The sequence below is a fragment of the Mizuhopecten yessoensis genome, unplaced genomic scaffold, assembly GCF_002113885.1.
Source record: "Mizuhopecten yessoensis strain PY_sf001 unplaced genomic scaffold, ASM211388v2 scaffold10921, whole genome shotgun sequence".
Classification (NCBI taxonomy): domain Eukaryota; kingdom Metazoa; phylum Mollusca; class Bivalvia; order Pectinida; family Pectinidae; genus Mizuhopecten; species Mizuhopecten yessoensis.
Window position 1 is genome coordinate 325,076 of NW_018408788.1, and position 22,580 is coordinate 347,655.

Sequence of the window (22,580 nt, forward strand, 5' to 3'; positions counted from 1 at the left end):
AAGCTCTGCAAGAAGATCAGGGTCGGTATTCGTTGATATATAGATGTACATGTATAATTATATATATTGGAGATATATAGATTGGATTTATTTTGTTTGACGTCGTCCTATTAACAGCTAAGGTCATTTAAGGACGTGCCTCCATGTGTGTTGTGCAAACTTGCATGTGTCTCGGAGATATGGTATGTTGGTGTGCTTACATCCTTGTGATAGCGTGGATCTGATTCCGACCGTATAGTGCTATCTCACTGAAATACCATGCCAAAGGCACCCAGCACACCAGCCCGATCGGCGAAAGTAAACTGACAACGGGTGAACCAGTTGTTGCAATTCAGGAGATAAATACAACATGGTTAGTATGCTGTTGAGAGTTAGACTTACAACAATAGTTTGTAAATTTGTGTAAAGCTGTATAGCTCCATGAGGAGTTAGGTTATCGACTAGTTTAGCAACTCCAACAGCCAAGACAAGTACAGATAGAAAACATTTTGAATTTTCGTAAATTTCGTAAATTTGTATTTATTATATTCTTGTGATAGCCAAAAAATATCATCCAAATTGGACCAAAGACCTGTGCAGATCAACTGATTGATTGTGTTCATCATTAATAATTAAATATATAAATGGGAGCTACCGTGCACATTTGGTTAGATTGATTGATAGATATGTCCATGGTGGCTTCGTGAGTTTTATTGCAATCTTTGAGGCTCAGCATCTATATCCTCTAAAGTGCTGAATTTTTTAAAGGACTGGATTGCCTCATCAAAACCTTTTGTTCGGTCAGTACTACAGTGCTGGTTATCAATTGGTTTGGTTGTTTCAACTTTGATAATAAAGATTTCTTTCCTTTATTCTGAAGCTGTTGTTTTTTTACTTTTGCTGCTCAATACGTACAAACTACGTCATGTTTGAAATCGTCTTTATGATGGTTTGGTCTAGTTTTGATTAGATTAACGTCATATTAACAGCTAAGGTCAGTTAAGGACGTGCCTCCATGTGTGGCGTACATGCGTGCATGTGTGTTAGTGTGTTGGAGGCAGGGTATACTGGTGAAATTGCCTCCGTGTAATTGCGCAGATTTGATGCCGTCTTTAGATTGCTACTTTACTGAAATACCATGTCGAAGGCACCCAGCACAGCATTCCGCCCGGTCACGTTGTACTGACATCGGGTTAACTAGTTGTTGTCATTATCCTTAATGATGAACGTTAAGCAGGGAATAACGACTTGTGAAGGACTTTGGTATGTCCCAGTCTGAGAAAAGAACCCAATGCCTTCCTTATCTTGGCGAACGTTCAATATTAAAGCCGAATTGAGGTATAGGGGCGCTAGGAATTAAAAGTTAGGTAGAAATTTATGAATTTATCCCGAATGATGCAATGGAGGCATTATATTTATTTTGTTCGCTTTAGCAAATTCCCAATTCTTCGGTACAGGGAGTTGGTGGGGGTGTTGCAACATTGTTCGCCTCCTACGATACACGCAGTTGGTAACAACAGACGTATTTCCTCGATCTCCGAACTGCAGGTGTTTGTGTGCTCGTGGTGGCCAAAGCGTTGACAACGAAAGCAATGAAAGGGATTCGTTATATAAACAGGTACCTTTGTAACAAGACGGACGTTTGTTTTGATTTTGATATAACGGGCATGGTGATATTTTGGTTGTGTTCTTCGAAATACTTGAGAATATCGCCCTGTTTTTTCCTTGCAATGCTCGGCAACGGATGACACCCTTTGATGAATTTAGAGATAAAATAGGGGATACCCTCAGAGGGACTTCGAAGAACTTTGTCATCTTTAACAGGTTTTTATTTCCGTTGTTGTCTGTAGCATTCGATTCAAAGACGATTTTATGGATGGTGTTCCAATTGTGGCGAGTTCAGTGTTTTCGATGACAAGGAATTCAGTTTTCACGAACCTTTGGTAATTTTCAGATGGTGAATTGGACAGAAGTACCCAAGTCTTCTAAAGCAGATGATGTGTATGTATACTATTTGTTTTTCTATTTGGGATACCATAATTGAAAGAAATAAAAGTTATGATCCCTACCCGCCCCAGACTCCAACAAGGGGATACTTCAATGGTGAGGTTTTCTGTCAAGGAAGTGTCATATATTCGGGTGTACGCCAAGGTGACGGCCCGTCTCTTTTTTCAGATTTTGTCCCAACTTATTTGTAAATGTATTATGAAGTTCTTTTGAGTGTATTGTTGTGATTACAGGGGCAGTTTGTGGAAAATATATAACGGTAGCGGTTCCTGTTACAATTAAAACTTGTTACTATTACTTTATTTCTTCCACTTTCTTCAGGGTTTCGGCCACTTTTCTTGAAAACTATTTGGCAGTATGAAATGAACCTTTACATGAGTGTTCATGAATGGAAGGTAGTGTCGTCTAACTTGGCCGTTAAACACGATTCTGATCAGTCGAAATTGACATATTGATTGATATCGCTTAAAGATGTGTGTATTTGTATATTGGTATCGAACTGCGTCTGGGTTGTTTTTTCTGATTGAACAAAATGCTCGCAAAAGACTTGTCCCTGCTTGGTTGAAATTGATGGATTTTGTCCAAAGGAACAGGGGCGTTAAAAGCAATTTCCGGCTACATCGGGGATAAGAATAATTTGTTATATTCGTAATCTGGAATAAATGAAATACGCAAATATGAAAATTCATTTGACAACTGGTTTAGGAGGTAGGGCATTACAAAGAGAGACATAGACCCGTATTTTTCATTATTAAATGTGGGAAAATCGTCTGTTGTGCGCAATTTGGTTGCAATTTGTCGTTTTGAGGGAAATAAACTAACACTTTTTAAGTTTTGAAAGCCTCTACATGCAATAAACAAATACATATTTGACAAGATTAACACCATATTTTGGTTATTTCTGACTAGCAACACAATTTTGTTGATATGATAGGGCATCAACGCATGCAAATTAGGAAAAATTCTGCACCAATGACGATAGCCCAATTAATTAATATGATATTGTTAACAGGTATTGGTAAAAAAAAATAAGTTGTATTTTTAAGTTTTCTCTAAGGCCAACAATGACCAATAACGCCCCAGTTCCTTTGGTTGGTAGGTGTCTACTGGTACCGTGTACACCACTGCAACTTATATTAGCATCCTATGTGATTGCTGGTGTACGTCGTGTTTAGGTCTTTTGTAATGGCGTACATTACAACAAGCATTTCATATTTTAACGCTTTATACAGAATGTATAGGGAGAACCATTTATCTTACCTGCAGAGGTTTGGTTTAATATTGTTTAACGTCCTATCAACAGCTATGGTCATTTGCGGACGGCCTCCACCGTGTGCAAGATGCATGCGTGTGTGTTTTGGGAGATTGCGATATGTTCGTGTTTGTCTCCTTGTGATAGCGCAGAACTGATGCCGACTTTATAGTGCTACCCCACTAAAGCATACTGCCGAAGACACCCAGAAGGACATCCAATCCGGTCACATTACACTGACAACGGGCAAACCAGTCGTCCCACTCCTAAATTGATGAGCGCTAAGAAGGAGTAGAAACTACCATTTTACAGACTCTGGTATGTCTCGGCCAGGGGACAGAACCGAAAGCCTTCATCACATGGGGCTAACGCTCAACTAAAGGCCAAAAATGAGGCATTGTCAAGGGACACATTAGGAAGAAGAAAGATGTTTAGAAAGAAGAGAAAAGATAAGACCTCAAATTTAGTCGCCTCTTACGATCATGCAATGGGGGCAGCAGGTAAAATTATTACGCCCTACCTGGGCGATTTACCTGCAGAACCATTGATGATTCCTTTCTTCAATTCGTGATTCTAGTAAAAAAAGTCGTAATGAGGTGTCTTACACTAGTTTTAATTGTAAAACTAAAGTAACACTGAAATTTGTTAGTGGATAAGTATCTGCGCTCTAACCATAGGCAACATTTACAGTGGAAGCAGATAAAATATCAGTATACATACACTGATTATTTTTTTGCTAATTTCAAGCATTATCAGAGGTCATTTATTTGTAACGTTGGATTTCGGTTTTCGGGCAGATGGATCAGAAGACCACTTCGGCGTCCACGAGTAGGGTATCTCAAATATCCGTCGGTAGTACAGAGACTCCATACTGACGGGAGGGTTGTGGGAATAATTCCGACTACATAGCTCCAATTCCGAGTCGATCATCTGATGAAAATATACAATACTTTAATTCCAGTATAAATAACTCAAACTGCACAAATTAAAAAAATATTAGCTATTTCTATAAATGATGTAGTCTCCCCCTCCAGATTTGGTAAAACATGTTATCCGGGGCGATTAATGGGAGCTGCTGCAGAATAGGGAGTCTTCCTCAGTGTCTTCTATTAAGGCAACACTAAAAAAAATAAAAAAATCTGAAATCTCCTATTCGTTTTGTTCGGCGTGTCTCCCTAGGCACTCGTCTTTATACGATCTTTGCCGTTACAAAAAATGGCTAAACCACAATCAAACGATTTACCACCGACACAATATTTGTTAAAAGGTTGCCTGATACAACAATGTGGTAAACTCCATATTTAGACATTACCCTAAATTAAATGTTTCTGCTGTTTTTTGATGATTGTATCGATTGCTTTTGTGGTGTTCATGTTTGGGTTCATTACAAATTGCCAACAACTTGAAAATCTCTTAATGGTTGGTCTTAAGCTTACTTCATTTAAAATAAAAGGATATTAAGATTTAACAATGTCTCCATTTCAATAATTACGAACACATCCGTCGATTACCCTATATTAAATTATACAAACCGCATAAATAACGTGATAGGTGGTAGTTGTTTATCTTAATTTTTAAGACAGACTCCTATTATTTGCCCAAATTATATCAAGACTAACTTGTGTTATTCTGGCACTAATTATTTAAAATTCCCTTCGATGTTGTTGTTTTTGTACGGTTTGTTTGTGCTTTACGTCCTATTAACAGCTATGGTCATTAAGGACATGCCAGGTTTTGGTGGCGGAGGAAAGCCGGAGTTCCCGGAGAAAAAACACCGACCAACGGCCAGTACCTTGCGACTGCCCCACGTAGGTCTCGAACCTGTGACCCAGTGGTAGAGGGCTATTGGTAGCAGCATGTCAGACGCCTTAACTACTTGGTAACCGCCAATGTTGGTATGGATGGATGTTTCGAATTTCTTTCATACTAAAAATAGCAAATATTGTAACTGTTCATAAAGAACTGGTGAAAAACAGCAGGAAACCATCAATATATATGTATAAAAGCAATAAGGTGTAGTGCCAAATGTCATTTATTCACAATTATTCCAAACTCACTTGATCTGCGGCAAAATCTTTTATAAATTCAATCCAAGACTTCGATGGGGAAGCAATACCGTCAGCGAAAGCCTCCTTTGGCCGCCAGAGGATATCGGCTGGTAGTAACCCTGTGTCGTTAAATGCTGACCGAAGTAGTTGCTTTTCTATACCGTTCTTTGGCGCCTTCAAATCTGGGTCTAATGAGAGGTAATAACTGCTGAATTGGTGGTCAAGGAAGGGCACTCTTATCTCTAGTCTGGAACGAGAAGGGTATGTTATGTCAGGAAAAGGTATTTCCAGTTTTTAATATATATGGTAAGAAGCAACACTTACACTTTCCATTTATTTCGCCTTCGCTAAACAAGCCTACCATAGGCACACAATACATACTGACAAACATTTATAAGAAGCATTGCCTATACAATTAATGTTTGTTTGTTTCTGGATAGTTTGTTTGTCAACGTCTTAAAAATATTGACCACCCTCATCAAGCTGAAGATCATGTCAAAGTGAGACTCGGATGGTGCTTATGATAGAAAGGAGAGATAAAAGAGTAGGATGAAAATATATTTTATAAAGAGATGGTTTGATGATTTGAAGGCTGTAGTTAAAGGAATTTATGTAATGTCTGATGGCAAAGAATTCCAGTCAGAATTTGTTTCGGAAAGAAAGAGTGTATACGTGCCTGTGTTCCACATGTGATTCTAACACGATTCGTTTGCAACGCGTGTTTTGATTGGATACGGCCCATGTTCTAATCTGCGATAGAATCATGATCATTCGTGTTAAGCTCCTCCCATCGCACTTAAGCCACGCCCCGTTTTTAACCAAAACAATATGGCGTCAAGATCGCCTCTTAGCGAAATACCGCTGATAAGGCTAGTAGGCAACAGAACAGAAACGACCGATGAAATGTATTTGTTGAATGAATTAAAAAGTAAAAAGTACACATTCCTTGTTCTTACCTGCATTTATTACTGAAACGTTCGTTCAATCTATTTAGATCCGAAATCAAATAAAACATTTCACATGTGTCGTATGCATTTACATAAAACTCTTCACAAATCTATACAAATAATCACCGATTTTGTTGATAAGCACAGACTGGTATGCATACTGACATGGAAGTGTAAGAACTTGGTTTGCCAGTATGGGCGGGGCCAAATGACCGACTTTTGAAAGCTTCTTTCCGATTGGTCAGTCCGCTGCAGAATGACACGTCGCCAGTTCAGGTCACAAAGTATTTTACTACGTACTTTTGAACAAGGAAATACAATGTTTCTAAACATATTGGCGTAGTATATTTGTTAAGGTGTGTTAATATGGGGATAGTACGTTGTTGTTCATGTCTGTACCGGCGATCAGAACATAAAATTTGGGTTTGAACTCGAGACCGATAGGTCACTCAAAACAACGTACTATCCCCTAAGAGTATGATATGTATGCCGGTGTGCAAGCATTGTAAGGCGGATTGAAGGGACAATGAGGCTTTTTTCTGGTGTTGATTGTGTTATGTTTTATTTTGAAGAGGAAGATTAGCCACATGTCTCTCCTGCTGTCTCCTAAGAAGCGCTAGGTATAGTGTTACACATGTCCGCCACGTCCCGATTCAATGTAAACACTTCTTTGACGGATTTTCACTTATTTCACATGGCGACGGGGACATGTTTGTCTTACAGAACTTTTCTAGTCTACATTAGAAGTGACATCATCCATAAATTCTATCAGTTGAGTTTCCCATGACACAAACCTACAGAAGCCGTGTCATAGATCCTCTATGACCTCTATGTGTGGGCGGTGACATGGGAATGGTTGAAGACCATAGAGGATAGGAGCAATGTTAGGTGTTGGATGCTGAAGGAGGAGGATATTGGGCTTCAGCTCAGCAGGACCAGCAGCTTTACTAGAGTTCAAGCTTTTCAGAATTTTGAGTATCCCTTTTGAAGTTATAAGCGAATTCTTTACAGCGAAAAGCTGTGTAGGGGGAATTTTACATTTTCCTAAGAATTTATAAATTTTGAATCAGCACTCGTCCGAGAGACACCAAAAGGAGTGCTGATCGACCTTCGATCGGCACGTCCGGGCGTAACGACGTCAAGACAAGGCTATTCGTCTTGCCCACCACTTTCCTGCCATTGAAACCGCTATTAATACGTTATGCAAAATTAATCGCCACATTCACCCCAAAATGTAAGGAACCGATTGCGCGAGGTTGGTTCTGCGAGTACTGTCGACGTCGTTTATACCATCGTCATTGGGAACGTTTCGCCGACGCTTGGGTTCTTGAGAGAGAGATATGTGTGGGCGGTGACAGATGCGCGGGGGAGTCATATGAGATACTGACTAGTCAATCGATTTCACTTTGCGATATTGGTGAGCGTGCCACAATTGCTCATGAAATTTTGTAATTCGTTTATCAAAGATAGTTTTAATACTTATATTAAAATAGTGTATGTAGCATTCAAATACATAACATTAAATCATTTCAAATGTTACTCTGTGTTTCTTTATCCTTTCAGTATATAAGCCAAAACCTTTTGGAAGCACTGTAGTTTGTGTTGTTTGCTTATGGAGCTTGAATGCCATCAACAAATTGTCAGCAAGATTTACATTTTGAATAAGTTTTTGCATTTGTCTGTAAAGTTTTGAGTTCACAGATCTTTCTAATTTTTTATGTAGTGCCCTCATTTCCTTAGTATGTGTTCAATTTCAGGAGTTACCCATGGGTTGTTTGGTTAAGTGTGGTTTGTATGGGGTTTGAAAATGTTGTTCGAGTCCCACGCTGGATAGTCAGGGTCACCAACGATGATAATTTATGCATTGTTAATTGATGTTATTTTTCTAGTTCCTCTGTCAAGTCCTTTAGGCTACACACATCTGCACCACTAAAAAAATGTATTGTAAGAGGCTACTAATGTTCGAGCCCCTTGCATTGGGATTTGCTTTTGTGATTTTTTGGGGACACAAACGCGAGAAAATATATCTGCTGCAACCATTTAAATATCTAGGATCTTTTCATTTTTTTCTAATTTTATCTACCTTTTATTTCCTAGCGCATTGCTTGGCAATACCTCACTTTTGGCTTTAATGTTGAACATTTGCCCAGGTGAGGAAGCAATAGTGGCTATGTCCCCGTATCATGTTGATTGACTATGACACACCGAGGTCCTTAAAAACGATACTTGTAACGCCCTGCTTAACATTAAGCATTTAGGATAATGGCAACAACTGATTCAACCATTATCAGTATAAGCCAACCGGTTAGAATGTTGTGATTGGTGCCTTCGACATGGCATTTCAGTAAAATGGCAATCTAAAGACGGCATCAGATCTGCGCTATTACACGGAGGCAAATACATCAACATACTCTGCCTCCAGCACACAGATAAATAAGCACGCATACATCAAACATATGGTGGCACGGTTTTTTAATGTTAATAGGTCGTAGCCACACCACATGAATCGACATATATTTTTTTCAGTTTTTAATACATAAAATAAATCATCAAATTATATAACGTAAACAACCATTGAGAATATTTTGCTTACCCAAAAGCTGCTGAATTTCTGTCCACTCTTCGAACGTCAAACAAACTGATATCTTTGCAAAGTCGTCTACTTTCCTTGTCACCGTCTTCAGCAGAGGGCGCTTTGTGAAAGTAGCTGTATCCTTGAGTGATTTCGTCTGATCCCTCCCCAGACAACATAACCGTCGTATCCGTATTTTCTTTCACGTATTGCACATCAGGTACATGCCTTTGTATGCAAAAAGACGGACATACATTAAAGCTATACTTACCTGAATAAACAAACTGCTTTTTTTATCGGTTTGATAGATTTTCTTTTTGGTAATTATTTTTCAATTTCCGTTCTTTATTATCGGCTTTGATATTTTAGTGATTATGTATTTTCGAAGCCCTGCGTTAATTTTATCTACCGCTTCCATCAGACATACACAGAAATATTATCACATTACACACGTGGAAGCAAGTTTTTAAATGACTCAAGATATTAATACATAGAGGACGCGTTTTTGTTTCTTGCAAGGTTCTAAATTTGGCGGTAACATTTTTTCTGCGAAATAATACAACCAGCGAAATTGTAGGCACATTTCATCACCTTTTCCCAATGATTTCCTGTCAATGCTAAAATTGACTATTGCAGGTTTGCCATCGTCACAGCACTGAATGTCAGAATATGTATATGTAAACCGACTGCTTTACGCCTTTACACCGGCGCGAGATATTATCGAGTGCCCAAATAATAAGTCGCATTCCACTTATATATGACCATGTAATGTGCCATTTATTCATGTCTGTGCTGTATAATAAATTGATCGAAATCGCAGTTCTTGTTGGGTGATTTGTTACTTAAACAATGTAGAATATCAACGCCAATGTGACGCTGGAAGCCAGGAAAAAGCAACAACAGGATAGAGAGAGAAACTTAAACCGTTACAAAAGTCTTATTGGATTCCCATAACAGGCATATGCTCTTTTCAGCATTAACAGTTATGAAAAAACGATACGAAATCATTGTTAGACTGATTACATTGAAGTTTCAGCCAAAAGGCTAACATTTTATAACAATATAACACATTTCAAATCTCTTACATACTCAATAACATACCATAGCCCCTTTTATATTTCAAGTTGACGTGTCTTGAATATTTTCTTTTGTTTAATGTTTATTTTAATTGATAAACAATATTTTCTTGATTTTTTTTATTATAACCTACCAACGGCTCCTCGAATAGTCAGTGCGTCATAGCTCTCTAAGTAGTAAATGACGTCTTCAATGGTTGAGATCGCCTCCTCGGGTGTAAACACAATCTCATGATGCTCCGTTCCCAAGTGTTTGGCCACCTGTATAATTAATAAAGAGGAAACGTGTAACTCCGGAAACCCTTCTCCCGAAAAAAGTAGTGTTCCTGAGTAACACATGCATAACGACACTGCAAGAACTATGTCTTAACAAAAAAAAATCATGCCGGAATAAAACGTGCAACGTTGCATGTAAGTTTGGTATATCTGATGTTTAAAAATATTTTTAAACATCATAATCAAATAAATAAAAAACAATCTATCAAACGCTTTTCGCGCTTACGATATTAAGCTAGATTGTGAGTGCACAAATTCATTTCCAGTATTTTGTTTTTTATACCGTGTTATGAATATGTCATTCATTTCCCTTCATATCAGATTTATGATTCTCGTTTTGGATTTTTCATATTTGCTCGCCAAAGGCTCGCAAACATGAAAAATCCAAAAGTTGTATCTTAAATCTAATATGAAGGAAAAATTATAACAGATATTCTATATATGGCATGTTGTGTGGATGCGCTAATTCATAAATATGCTTATCTGTTTAATTCGATATTGCGAATCCTTGCTTTATCTATTGCATGTGTATCGTAAATTGTTTAACGTCCTATCAACAGCTATGGTCATTTGCGGACGGCCTCCCCTGTGCAAGATGCATGCGTGTAGTGTATATGCCTGTATTTTGGGAGGCTGCGATATGTTCGTGTTTGTCTCCTTGTGATAGCTCGGAACTGATGCCGACTTTATAGTGCTACCTCACTGAAACATACTGCCGAAAACACCCAGCAGGACACCCCAACCGGTCACATTATACTGACAACGGGCGAACCAGTCGTTCCACTGCTAAATTGCTGAGCGGAGTAGAAACTACCATTTTTACAGACTCGGGTATGTCTCGGTCAGGGGACAGAACCCAAAGCCTTCCTCACAGGGGCGAACGTTCAACTAAATGCCAAAAGTGAGGCATTGTCAATGGAGTAGGAAGAAGTAAGTTGTTTAGAAAGAAGAGAAAAGATAAAATCCCAAATTTAGTCGCCTCTTACGATCATTGGGGGCAGCAGGTACAATTCCTACGCCCTACCTGCAGGGACATATTTGCGTCAACAGACGATAGTCAATAGCACGTTTCACGTATATGGTCTGTTGCAGACTTATTAGTATTTTTTTCCATGCATGTCAATGTATATGTACGGGAATTACGAATGAAATCGGCCCGAACGGGAAACTAGATAACAAAGAGGCACTGTCGTGGTAATTATATGCCAATGTGATAACAACAACGAAAAAAATATTAACATTCAATTAATCCGTAAAAAAGATAGCAGATCTTGTTTTACAGTCATATTGTTTGCTATTAATTTGATTCGCATCTTTGAAACATTTAACCTTTCAGTTTACGTTTGAACTTTTCCTTTTAGTGAACGTCCGTTTTTTGTGTTGTTTGGCGTTAGATGACTCAATAGTCAATGAACCGAGAAACAATTTATCTATCGATAAATGATTTTGTTTTTAATATTTTTAATGATCTTTGAACTAACACGTAATACTTACCACCTTAGCAGCAGCTAGGTCGGGGCTGCCGTACATGCCGATAGAGAAGGTCTGTATCGGGTAAGCGAGATCACGTTCTCTTGCCAATTTTACTAACAACGCAGTGATCAAGCTGGAGTCCAAACCACCTGAAGATAAGTGAATATAATATTACATAATTATACAATTTATTTGATTTCGATAGAATTAAGGGAAAATAAACAAATTTCTACTTCAATCCGTAATTAATTTAATACTATTATTAGTATACTGTATTCCAACTAATATTCCTGTTTAAGACAGAAACGTTCGTGGATATACATCCGTGTATGGATTCGTGGTAACAACTTGATATATCCGCGATGTATACAAAAATGTAGCAGATATAACCTATAATTTGTATACACAGAAACAAAGGATAGCAAGTAAACAATTAAAACAACTCATGACCAATCAGTTAATAATAACATGTATTTGAAACACCTGTCAACTGTAATTTTTCCTAGTAATAGCCCTTTAGTGTCATGATAATATATATTTACATGACAAATTGGGTGCGCACTGTCATTCAAAACTTCTTTGTTCTAGACTTGTGGCGATAATCGGTTCTCTATTTTCTTCGCTGCAGGTTTGGGGAAAGAATAAGTCCGATACATGGCGTAAAAGGCGACAGATGTGGCCCCCTGTAGAACTGGAATGGTCTCTCCGGGCACGTCCTTGAATTACCTTACTTGTTATAAGGACGTCAAAACAAATAAATCGAACCAAACCAGTATATACTTATAGAATCCCGTTCGTTTAGAGAACAAGTCATTGGACATAACGGTGAAGACGATGTCATGAGTATGCTGTATTTTGAGGATATACAAACCAGATAGCAGGCATCCAATACGACGTTCCGTCATCAGTCTTTTGCTAACAGCGCTTTCTAAAAGAGTCCGAATATTGGCCATAATATCGTCACCTGTAACACAAAAATCTTTTCAGTGATAGTATTCTATCCATATAATGCTACATTGATGAACAGCTGATCAGCATGATTTGCAAGATTAATGAGAATTGGTAACAATATCTATAAAAGAAAGTCCATTTTGCTCCCATTTGTTGGACAAGCCGTTTTACAACAAAAAGCAAAAACCTAAAAAAAAATGATTATCTAGCGAAAAACGCAGCAAAGAACATGTACATAGTGTTTGATAGTTGTGCTAGATATATCACCGTTGTTAACTTAAAATATATTATCAATCAAAAAGTTGGTTTGCTAATTCCTATGGCTGTATTTATAATAACATAAATATGTCGAAATGATAGTCTTTCTTGTTTATTATAGTTTATTGCATAAAGTATCTACCTTTTGGAGTTGCGGCAGTTGTGTATGACGGAGTGGCACCTATATGATGGAATTGTTTCATGTTCTCAAATGAAGCTTGACCTTTCATATTGAGACTATATGTCTCCACGTGACCAGGCAAAACATCCTGAATCTTGACGTTCGATTGATATCTTGCGATGTCCATCAAACCTGAAAATAACATAGAACTTTGAACATATTTTGACTCAAAACCAAGTTACGAAACGACTTGTGAATGCTTACATTTTGGTGTATTTGCAGGTAATTGAAGTACAAGCAAATTTAGGCGTGTTAATTTCGAGAAAGATACAGTTGTTTCTCTTTGTTTTCACGAGGAGAATCTCTCGCGAATTTAGAATATCCGGGAATATTAGGATTTATTTTCTTTTTCACTTCCCCACTCTTTCTTTCTGATGATGCCTTTCTAAGCACCTGTCTCATATCATCTTGGGCAGATTGGTAGAGTGGTTAACACTCCGGCCTTCCAAGCAGGCAGCCGGGGTTCGATCCCCTAAGTCGCCGTACGCATGGAATATTCAGAGAAAGTGTTTTTCTCCTGCCCACACAACTCCAACAACCCAGGTTGATTATAAAATGGTCTGGGGTTGGGGTTGCGGTATCTGTGCTGTAGCATTCAAGTGAGGTGGCACTATAAATGATACCGTTGGAAGCACGGTCCCACTAAAAACAGAATACATCCCAAGCACACACACAGGCAAACACACATAGAGAGATATTAGCCAGGTGGCATAAGGCTAGTAGTTAGCGCCTCATAATGCAGCTCCTGCAAATTCCTCAATATTGTAGTGATTAATATATATGCTAATCGTATTGACTGTATACAGATGTATATCTATATACTGTAAAGACCTTTAGAGTGGCTTATGTTGACTATATCAAATGTTGTATATTTATTTATTTATTTTATCTTGGCTGTTGCAAGGATGTTTAATCCAAACAAACTGCTACAGCTGTCATTAACAACTTGCAATGTAGATGGACTTTGTAGATACTATGTCATTATGTCGGTCAAAAAGGATATCGTACAGATTTTATATTAATACTTGTGTTAATAATGCAAATAAATAATGTATTACTCTGTAATACATGATAAGTACTTATATGTACTAGGCAGAGTGTCAATAAAAGGAAATATTCAGGAAAAATTATCATGAAAGAAATAATTAGATACATTTCATTAATAGATTCACCTATTCGATAAGCTTGAGAAATAAACTGATGAATAATTTAAAGGAATATTCCGTTTCAAAACAGTAAGTTTGTGTAATAACATTTAAATAGTATTATTTCTAGCTGTGTTCGGGTAGCGTAGTAGTAAGAGCGTTCGCCTTTACCAAGGCAGCTTGAGTTTGGTTCCCCGATCCGATTGGAAAAGTTATTGGGTCACCTGCCTGACCACCAGGGTTTATTTCGGGAACTCTGGTTTCCTTCAATATTCAGATCCCTCATTCACTACCATCAGTGTCACGGTTCATTAGCTCGTGGGAAAGTAAGCTTATGTTATAGTGCGGCGTCCGTGCGTCTGTCCGGCGTCAGCTTTTTACTTTAAACAATTTATTCTCAGAAACCAAAAGGCCTATGATGATTGTATTTAGCAAGTAGCCTGCTGGGATGAAGGGCTACCAAGTTTGTTCAAATGACTGACCTTAATCTATTTTAAAGGTCACAGAGGTCAAATATGTTAAAATATTTTCACGACTTCTTCTGAATAACCAAGAGGCCTAGGATGATGATATTTGACCATTAACGTGTTTGGATAAATGACATTGACTTATATTCAAGGTCGCAGAGGTCAAATTTTAACCAAGAGGCCTAGGGTGATGATATTTGGCCAGTAACATAATGGGATGAAGGGCTACCAAGCTTGATCAAGTGAATGACCTTGAATTATATTCAAGGTCACAGGGGGTTAAATATGTTTAAAACGTTTGAACAATTTCTTCTGAATAACCAAGAGGCCTAGGGTTATGATATTTGGCCAGTAACATGCTGGGATAAAGGGCTACCAAGTTTGTTCAAATATATTACCTTGACTTATTTTCAAGGTCACAGGGGTAAAATATGTTTAAAACATTTAGACAACTTCTACTGAATAACCAAGAGGCATAGGGTAATGAGATTTGGCCAGTAACATGCTGGGATGAATGACTACCGGGGTTGTTCAAATGAATGACCTTGAATTATATTCAAGGTCACATGGGTCAAATATGTTGTTAACTATAAACGACTTCTTTGTAACCAAACTTGCCAGGGTGATTATGTCAGTAACATGCTGGGTTGAAGGGTTACCAAGTGTGTTCAAATAAATGACCTTCACTCATTTGCATGGTCACAGGGGTCATATATGTTGAAATCTTTAAACGACTTCTGAATAATCTAAAGGTTTTGGCCAGAAGCATGCTGGTATGAAAGGCTATAAAGTATGTTCAACTTAATGTCCTTGTTTGACAAGGTCACATGTTTAAATCTATTGATGGATTCTTTTGAATCAAACACCGATATTTTGCCTTTAGCTGTATTTTAGTCCACTTTAAAGATTTCAAGTGTAAGATTAATACCAGGTGAGCGGTTCAGGCCAATTGGACCTCTTGTTTTAGATTTAGAACTTGTTGCTGTAAAATACAAAATGTATTAAAGAAGACGGTCGGACACAGAATGCAGACTTGCAACTATGCTATGCAACGCAGCTTCGGCGTGTTAGCAGTACACTGTTTTGGAATCGCCATCTACCTTTGACCTCAGAGCATACTGATAAAAAGCCATCCTCCATAATGATACGAAATAGCGGCTTGACCCCAAATGTGTCCCTGCCGAGGTAGACCTTTCTACTGGCCGTGTCCAGAAGACAGAAGGCGAAAACCCCGTCCATATGTTTGGCTGCAAACTCAATCCCGCCTCTAGCGTATAGGTGAATGATTGACTCCCCATCACAGTGAGTGTCATATTGGAAGCCAAACTGCTCCCTTAGCTGCGAAACAAAATATAAAATCGCATTCAGTGGACATGTGTAGCATCGTTTAGCGGCACTATGCGTTTAACTGAATCAGTACTACATAACAGAATTCATATATCATATTGAACTGTTGAGACATATTTATTTCGTGACCGAAGGGTTGCGGGTTCGAGTCACGGCACTGTGTTGTATCTTTGAGCAAGATACTCCGCTTGTTCCACTCTACTCAGCTGTAAATGAGTACTTGGTTGGGGAATGCTAGAAATGTTGAATGCTAGCTGTGAGCGCCGAAATGGCAGCACCAGCTGTATGCTCCCCATGGAATAGAGAAAGATATTGGCTGGTTGCAAAGGCCCTATAACCCCGAATAATAATTTGTGAACCACTTTAAGACGATCTGCGAACTAGGTTATGAAAGAGCGGTATATAAGAACCTCGAGTTAGTATTATAATTGTTATCATTATGGTACAGTTTACCAAGATAGATATAGTGCTCTTTCAGTCCAACCTGGAAAGTTATTGGAATTGGACAGAAACGCCGATTATACTTGTAAATAGTGGTGGTCTCCAGATGTAACTCATTATTACAAACTAAGTGTAATCATGTTACTGTCTCTTTAGTTTTAATTCGTCACTGTCGAAGTATTTATATTTCATTTCATTGAAACTAGCTGCTGTATAGCAATTATTTACCAAACAAAGAAGATATATTACGTAAAACTTCAGTCAGTGGTAAGAGGACGACGTGTTGCAAAATAGAAGGATTCACACTCGTTGTATAGTTATACTCAAGTTTTGATGAAAATTCTAGGGCGATATACGTTTTTGGCTCACTTGGCCCGAAGGTGTATTTTGGACATACTATTACTTTTTATTCCCTACTCGTGTTTTTTTGAATATTTTCCGTTTAATTATCGGGCTTCACTCATGTAAGGATCTGGAAACATTTTACAAAATTTTCCGCTAATAGTTTTATGCAGAGATTTCCCATTTCAGTGAGAAGCACTATAAATTCTGCATCAGATCCGTGCTATCACAAGAAGGCATATACACAAATATAATGCCCCAAGCACACACACAAGCATACATTACAATCATGGAGGTTTGGCCTTTAATGATTTTGCACTTTATCTATGACCAAAGTTTATAGATACAAAAACGTGTGTATATTACCTTTATCTTTTACGTCAATAATTAACAGTTGATTGACAGTAAAATCCGTCATGTGTTCGTTAATCAAATTATTATTCTTTAAACACATTTTTTTTTTATATATATTGTAATCAAATTATTACACAAGTATGTTTCAATATGAGACGTCATTGAAACTGACAGATGAAGTAATGAAAATAAATTAAACATACCTGTAGATGATTGTATATCTCTCCGTTGTAGATAAGCCAAACGTGAGGATGCTGAGACACTCGCATTGGCTGCATCCCATGTTGAGCGTCAAGTATAGCAAGACGATGAAATCCAAGGCAACAGGATGGGAATTGGTAAATGCTTTCTAATCTAAAAGCATCGGGTCCACGATGAGCTATTTTGAATGCCGCCTTGCAATGTATAAAAATATCACTACTGCTACCAAACACTGCCCATATACCACACATGTTCGCTTGGAACCTGGTAAGGATAGCAACTCACTTACCAATGCATAAGTACAGTAACATATCTGAAGCAGAGAATGTCATTACTAAAGTATAATAAAAGGCCTGCTTTATGCTAAGTACTTTCTGCATTTACAATATACACACTCTTCAATGCCAATTAATTTATCCCGAGATCGTATGTATGGAATACCTGGACTTCGTCAGGTGGTGTAACGAAGGTCTTGTGACACGTGGTATAGTGAGTTATGTACTACTTCGTACCTCATACCGCATAATTTATTCATTTCAAATAGGAACACAAGACAGAACTTCTTTATACACTATAATTAGCATTACGTGATTGTTACAAAGTAATAATATCTCGATTATCGGACGTTAAATCTTGCATACTGAAAACACTAAATGATCAAAATACGCGACAAAACCTTAACTGATCTAAATCCATACACAACAGCTCGTAATCATATGCTCCCATATACATGAATACGACTACAAAGAATCACGTAGCCAAGGCCCACTTCAGAACACGCCTTTAAATGTCCACAGTCTGAAAAGTCCACTGGCGCGTTTCCGAGTAAGTCCTGAAACGTTGAAACTGAAGATTAACAATTATATTCCAATTCTACAACAGAAATACCATAATTAACTTCCTGTACAGATCATTTCTATAAACCACTGAAAAAAGTAATTACTATTGTCTGACATACTTAATATACAGCATGACAAACAAAACAAAAAAACAGGTAAAACACCCGACAAAACCACAAACTGAAGCAGAAGCACGCACCGCAACATACCCGCCCCACTCGATTATAATATAACAAAATGAAATTCATTGATCAAGCATACCTTGTAACCAGTGTCCTACGTGTTTTGAATATTATTTATTAGTAACCAAGATTTTGGTGATAAAACGTAGCATTCTGAAGTCGGACCCCGATCTGTTTAGCCAGGAAGGTAATGAAAGGAATGAAAGCCCCAAACTTCCGAACCCGTACGCTATGTACATATGTGTCACACACAGTTTACTGAGTATCCGAGTTAAAAAAGTTTGTTAAGTCAAGAGACTGTCGATATTTCAGCACTCTTTATTCCATTCAAAACCCCCGGAGAGGGTGAAAACTACAAAACAAAAACAATGACACACTAACCACAATGTTCACAGCTTTCACCGTAATTAAATGACAGAATGATTAAATGACATAAATGTTAACCAAAGTCACAAAATGTCCGCATATGCACGATCTTAATCGACTGTATCACTTATATATTTAGATTATATGTAATCCGAACAGAAACTATCAGCTTAATACACTATACACACAGTTTATACTTTTACCATGTTACGCTTTGTTAAAACGAAAGTAAGTCAACAACGCGCATAGAAAAACGAGAATTCTATCACTATTAAAAATACTACGACGCTGACATGAAAGTAATCAATTAACGATAACTCATTTACATGATTTACACAAAATCTATCAAAAACTTACTCCTGTGGGGGGCTGGAATCCCTAAAATTGCCTGAGCAAATTTGTGCATGGACTACCACGGAAATCATAACAAGGTAACTAAAATAAAAGCCTGCTGCGAACCGGCGCGGAGCCGGAATTCCGGAACTCGTAACAGAGTCACTACACTCCCCCTCTGATTTCTACCTGAAATCACTTACAATATTTAGAACACTCAAGGAATTTAAGAAAAGTCAAAATACGACAACTAGCACAATTAAGTTTAGTTCACTTCTAAGATTGTGACGAGTTGTGACACAGGCCTAACATACGAAACACGCTTATCGTCTTTTACCACAGTCAGTTCAACTTTCCTGACTCTCCCGTCTTCACTAGGAAAAGTTCTCTCAACAATGCCCATCGGCCACTCGTTACGACTACAGTTCTGATCCTTCATGAGAACCACATCACCAGACTTAACATCGCGACAGTCCTTAGTCCACTTTTTACGAGTCTGGAGAGTTTGCAAATACTCCGTTCTCCACCTACACCAGAATTCCTCTGCAAGAACTTGTGCATGCTTCCAGTGCGATTTCAACATATCCTTCTGACCAAAAAGAGGAAAAGGTCCTATGTCGGCCGCGGTTTTCATGGTGAGCAGAGATGAGGGTGTTAAGACGCAAGGTGATTCAGGATCACTTGACACAGGAAGTAAAGGCCTATTGTTTACTATGGCGCACACCTCAGCCATAAAAGTCACAAGGATTTCGTGTGTTAGATCTTTGTGTTTGTTTTGAAGAAGCATCGAATCGAGTATCCGGCGCGACACACCGATGAGACGCTCCCATGCTCCTCCCATGTGTGAGGCATGGGGAGGGTTGAATATCCACTTGGCATTAGACCTTGAGAGAAACTGAACCACAGGAGGCTTCTCTATGAACTTAGCATCAATGGAAAGGTCTTCTATAGCTCCGACGAAGTTAGTGCCACGGTCGGACCTGAACTGCACTACTGGACCACGGATAGCCACAAACCTCCTGAGAGCGTTGATAAAGGACGAACTAGATAACTCCTCAATCACTTCAATATGAATTGCCCTAGTTACTAAGCAAGAAAATAACAGGGCCCAACGTTTCTGATTCGCGGCACCTCCCCTAGTACGACGGTACACAATCGGCCAGGGCCCGAATGCGTCGACCCCAACATACGAAAATGGAGGTGCTGGTTTGAGTCTGTCTACAGGTAAGTCCGCCATGTGTTGCCACCCTAAGTGACCTCTCAACTTACGACACACGGTACACTTTGCAATTTCAGAAGAAATGAGACGTTTGGACCCAACTATCCAAAACCCTGCTGAACGTACCGAACCTTCCGTGAAATGTCGTCCTTGATGACAAACTTTCTGATGGTAGAAACGAACCAAGAGGACAGATATATGATGATGTTTGGGCAAGATGATAGGATGACGATTTAATTCATCAACAACGTTGCAGTTCTTAAGTCTAGCAAGTCTACCTCCCACACACAATAGTCCATCAGAGTTTAAGATAGGTGCCAAAGGTAGCAGACTGTTATCTGCAGGTGGGTGTTTTCCTTCCTGAATGGCATTTATCTCGGCACTGTAAACGTCCTGCTGAACAGTTTTTATAATGTACTGTTTTGTCTCCTCCAGAAAACTTGGATCTGAACGGCTGCCTAGCGATCCAGAATCATCAGGCAAGTGACAACGCCTAGCAAAGTTCTTTAAGTATGCTATGGCACGAACAAGACATCCCCAGTCAGAAAACTTGTTGAACTTGGCAACAAGTGCTGATTTGCTGTTTCCAGTCACCTCGGTCTTGCAAGTTTGTAACTCGGGCAAAACCTCTTTGTCTAAATCTGGGTCAATCATAGGGTACGGAACAAATTCCCGCGACTCTGACATAAGGAACTCTGGGCCTTTAATCCATCTATTTTTGTATAGGTTTGCAGCGTCAACAGAACGAGTGGCAATGTCGGCAGGATTTTGATCAGAAGTAACATAGTTCCATTGACTGGGACGGCTCGTCCTGCGAATGCGACTGACTCTATTCCCAACGTATACATAAAACCTGCGGGTCTCATTTGTGATGTATCCAAGCACGACTTGGCTATCGGTGTAGTAAGAATCCGAGTCTAATCCGAGCTGCTCCTGTATGATGTCAGCAAGTTCTACAGATAAAACCGCGCCACAAAGTTCGAGACGAGGTATAGTGTGTCCACTTACTGGTGCTACCTTGCTTTTGGCGAGGAGAAAACTAACGTCCACAGAGTCCTCACTGTACAATTTGAGGTAGGCGACAGATCCGATAGCATCTTTGGATGCATCTGAGAATATGTGCACTTCACGACCTGTAGCATTGGAAAATGAAACTTGGCTGTATTTTCGTGGAACACGAAAGTCCTCCAAATGGGTTAAAAACTTCACCCACGATTCCCATTCATGTCGAAGAGACTCTGGAAGCGGATCGTCCCAATCTTGTTTCTTGGTAGATGATATCATGTCTCTCATGAATAATTTACCTCTCAGAACAACAGGTACAGCAAGTCCAAGAGGGTCATAAAGGCTATTAATTGTAGATAGAACACCCCTCTTTGTATACGGTTTGGCATCCGATGACACTTTGAACGTAAAATCGTCTTTCTCGGTGTCCCAAAGTAAACCAAAACTTCTCTGTATCGAAAGATTCTACTCCGAGATCCAGATCCTTTCAGTCTTTGGCAAGATCATTCGGATCAAAGGAATCCAGAACCTTCCTGCTATTTGAAGAGAACTTGTGCAGCCGTAGGTTGCCACCGTCATGTAGTGCTTGTTTTGCCTTATGAACCACTTGTATGGCTTCCTCCTCATCAGCACAGGAGAGAAGTCCATCGTCAACGTAAAAGTTGTTGTTTACCAGATCCTTTACTGCTGGATCGGCACCTTCCACAGACCTGCGCATGCCGTATGTCGCTACGGCCGGAGACGGGCAATTACCGAAGACGTGTATGGTCATCCGATAATCGACTAAAGGCTGCTCTGGGTTATTGTCCATATGCCACAAGAACCGTAAGAAGTCCCTTTGGTTCTCTGGAACCTTGAAGTTGTAGAACATCTGTTCTACGTCCATCGTCACTGCGACTGCCTCTCTACGAAATCGCAGAAGAATCCCAAGTAAGCTATTGCAAAGATCAGGACCCTTGAGCAAGACGTCATTGAGTGACACATCTTGATATTTGGCAGATGAGTCAAATACCATCCGGTTTTTGTCTGGCTTCATAGGGTGATAAACACCGAATAGTGGCAAATACCATCTTTCGTTTGAGGTTGGTATTTCTGGGGCAAGTTCAGCATGTCCGTTTTTGAAAAGATTCTCCATAAATTCCACAGCGTGGTTACGTTTAACAGGGTTCAGCTGAAGGCTGGCATCAAAGGACTTTGCTCGACTGAGAGCAAACGGCTTGTTGTTTGGCAGTACTGGTCTATTCTCACGAAATGGCAAAGGGGCTGTCCATTGACCAGTATCTGTTTTTGCAAAGCCAACATCCATGATATTGAGGAAG

General features: G+C 39.0%; 2 protein-coding genes across 4 annotated transcripts; both read right to left on the reverse strand.

Annotated features, from left to right (window-relative positions):
- Positions 1-5,446: 5,446 nt before the first annotated feature.
- Positions 5,447-20,466, reverse strand: LOC110463668 (asparagine synthetase [glutamine-hydrolyzing]-like). 3 transcript variants are annotated; one of them, XM_021518461.1, is made up of 8 exons: positions 19,062-20,466; positions 17,320-18,149; positions 15,733-15,970; positions 12,982-13,152; positions 12,502-12,594; positions 11,652-11,779; positions 10,016-10,142; positions 5,447-5,533 (listed from the first exon to the last, which is right to left on the reverse strand). In XM_021518461.1, exons 2-8 carry the CDS (start codon positions 17,566-17,568, stop codon positions 5,529-5,531), a joined length of 1,011 nt encoding a protein of 336 aa, XP_021374136.1. In that variant the 5' UTR covers positions 17,569-18,149; positions 19,062-20,466; the 3' UTR covers positions 5,447-5,528. The 3 variants fall into 3 exon arrangements, 2 of the variants coding, with proteins under 2 accessions (XP_021374136.1, XP_021374135.1); XM_021518460.1 differs by lacking the exon at positions 5,447-5,533 and adding an exon at positions 8,918-9,033; XR_002464413.1 differs by lacking the exons at positions 5,447-5,533; positions 10,016-10,142; positions 11,652-11,779; ... (2 more) ...; positions 15,733-15,970; positions 17,320-18,149 and adding an exon at positions 18,509-18,690.
- LOC110463679 lies at positions 20,358-21,540 on the reverse strand. Its single transcript, XM_021518477.1, has 2 exons — positions 20,546-21,540; positions 20,358-20,421 (listed from the first exon to the last, which is right to left on the reverse strand). Exons 1-2 carry the CDS (start codon positions 21,538-21,540, stop codon positions 20,358-20,360), a joined length of 1,059 nt encoding a protein of 352 aa, XP_021374152.1.
- Positions 21,541-22,580: the final 1,040 nt, after the last annotated feature.

Coding starts and splice junctions, on each gene's coding strand:
- LOC110463668 (XM_021518460.1), bottom strand. CDS start 17,568: ATGTGTGGTATATGGGCAGTGTTTGGTAGCAGTAGTGATATTTTTATA. Junction 13,153..15,732: donor AGTATGCTCTGAGGTCAAAG/GTAGATGGCGAT, acceptor TGTTATTTTCAG/GTTTGATGGACATCGCAAGA. Junction 10,143..11,651: donor ACCTAGCTGCTGCTAAGGTG/GTAAGTATTACG, acceptor TTAATTATACAG/GTGGCCAAACACTTGGGAAC.
- LOC110463679 (XM_021518477.1), bottom strand. CDS start 21,540: ATGATATCATCTACCAAGAAACAAGATTGGGACGATCCGCTTCCAGAG. Junction 20,422..20,545: donor TTAAACTCTGATGGACTATT/GTGTGTGGGAGG, acceptor TTCTACCATCAG/AAAGTTTGTCATCAAGGACG.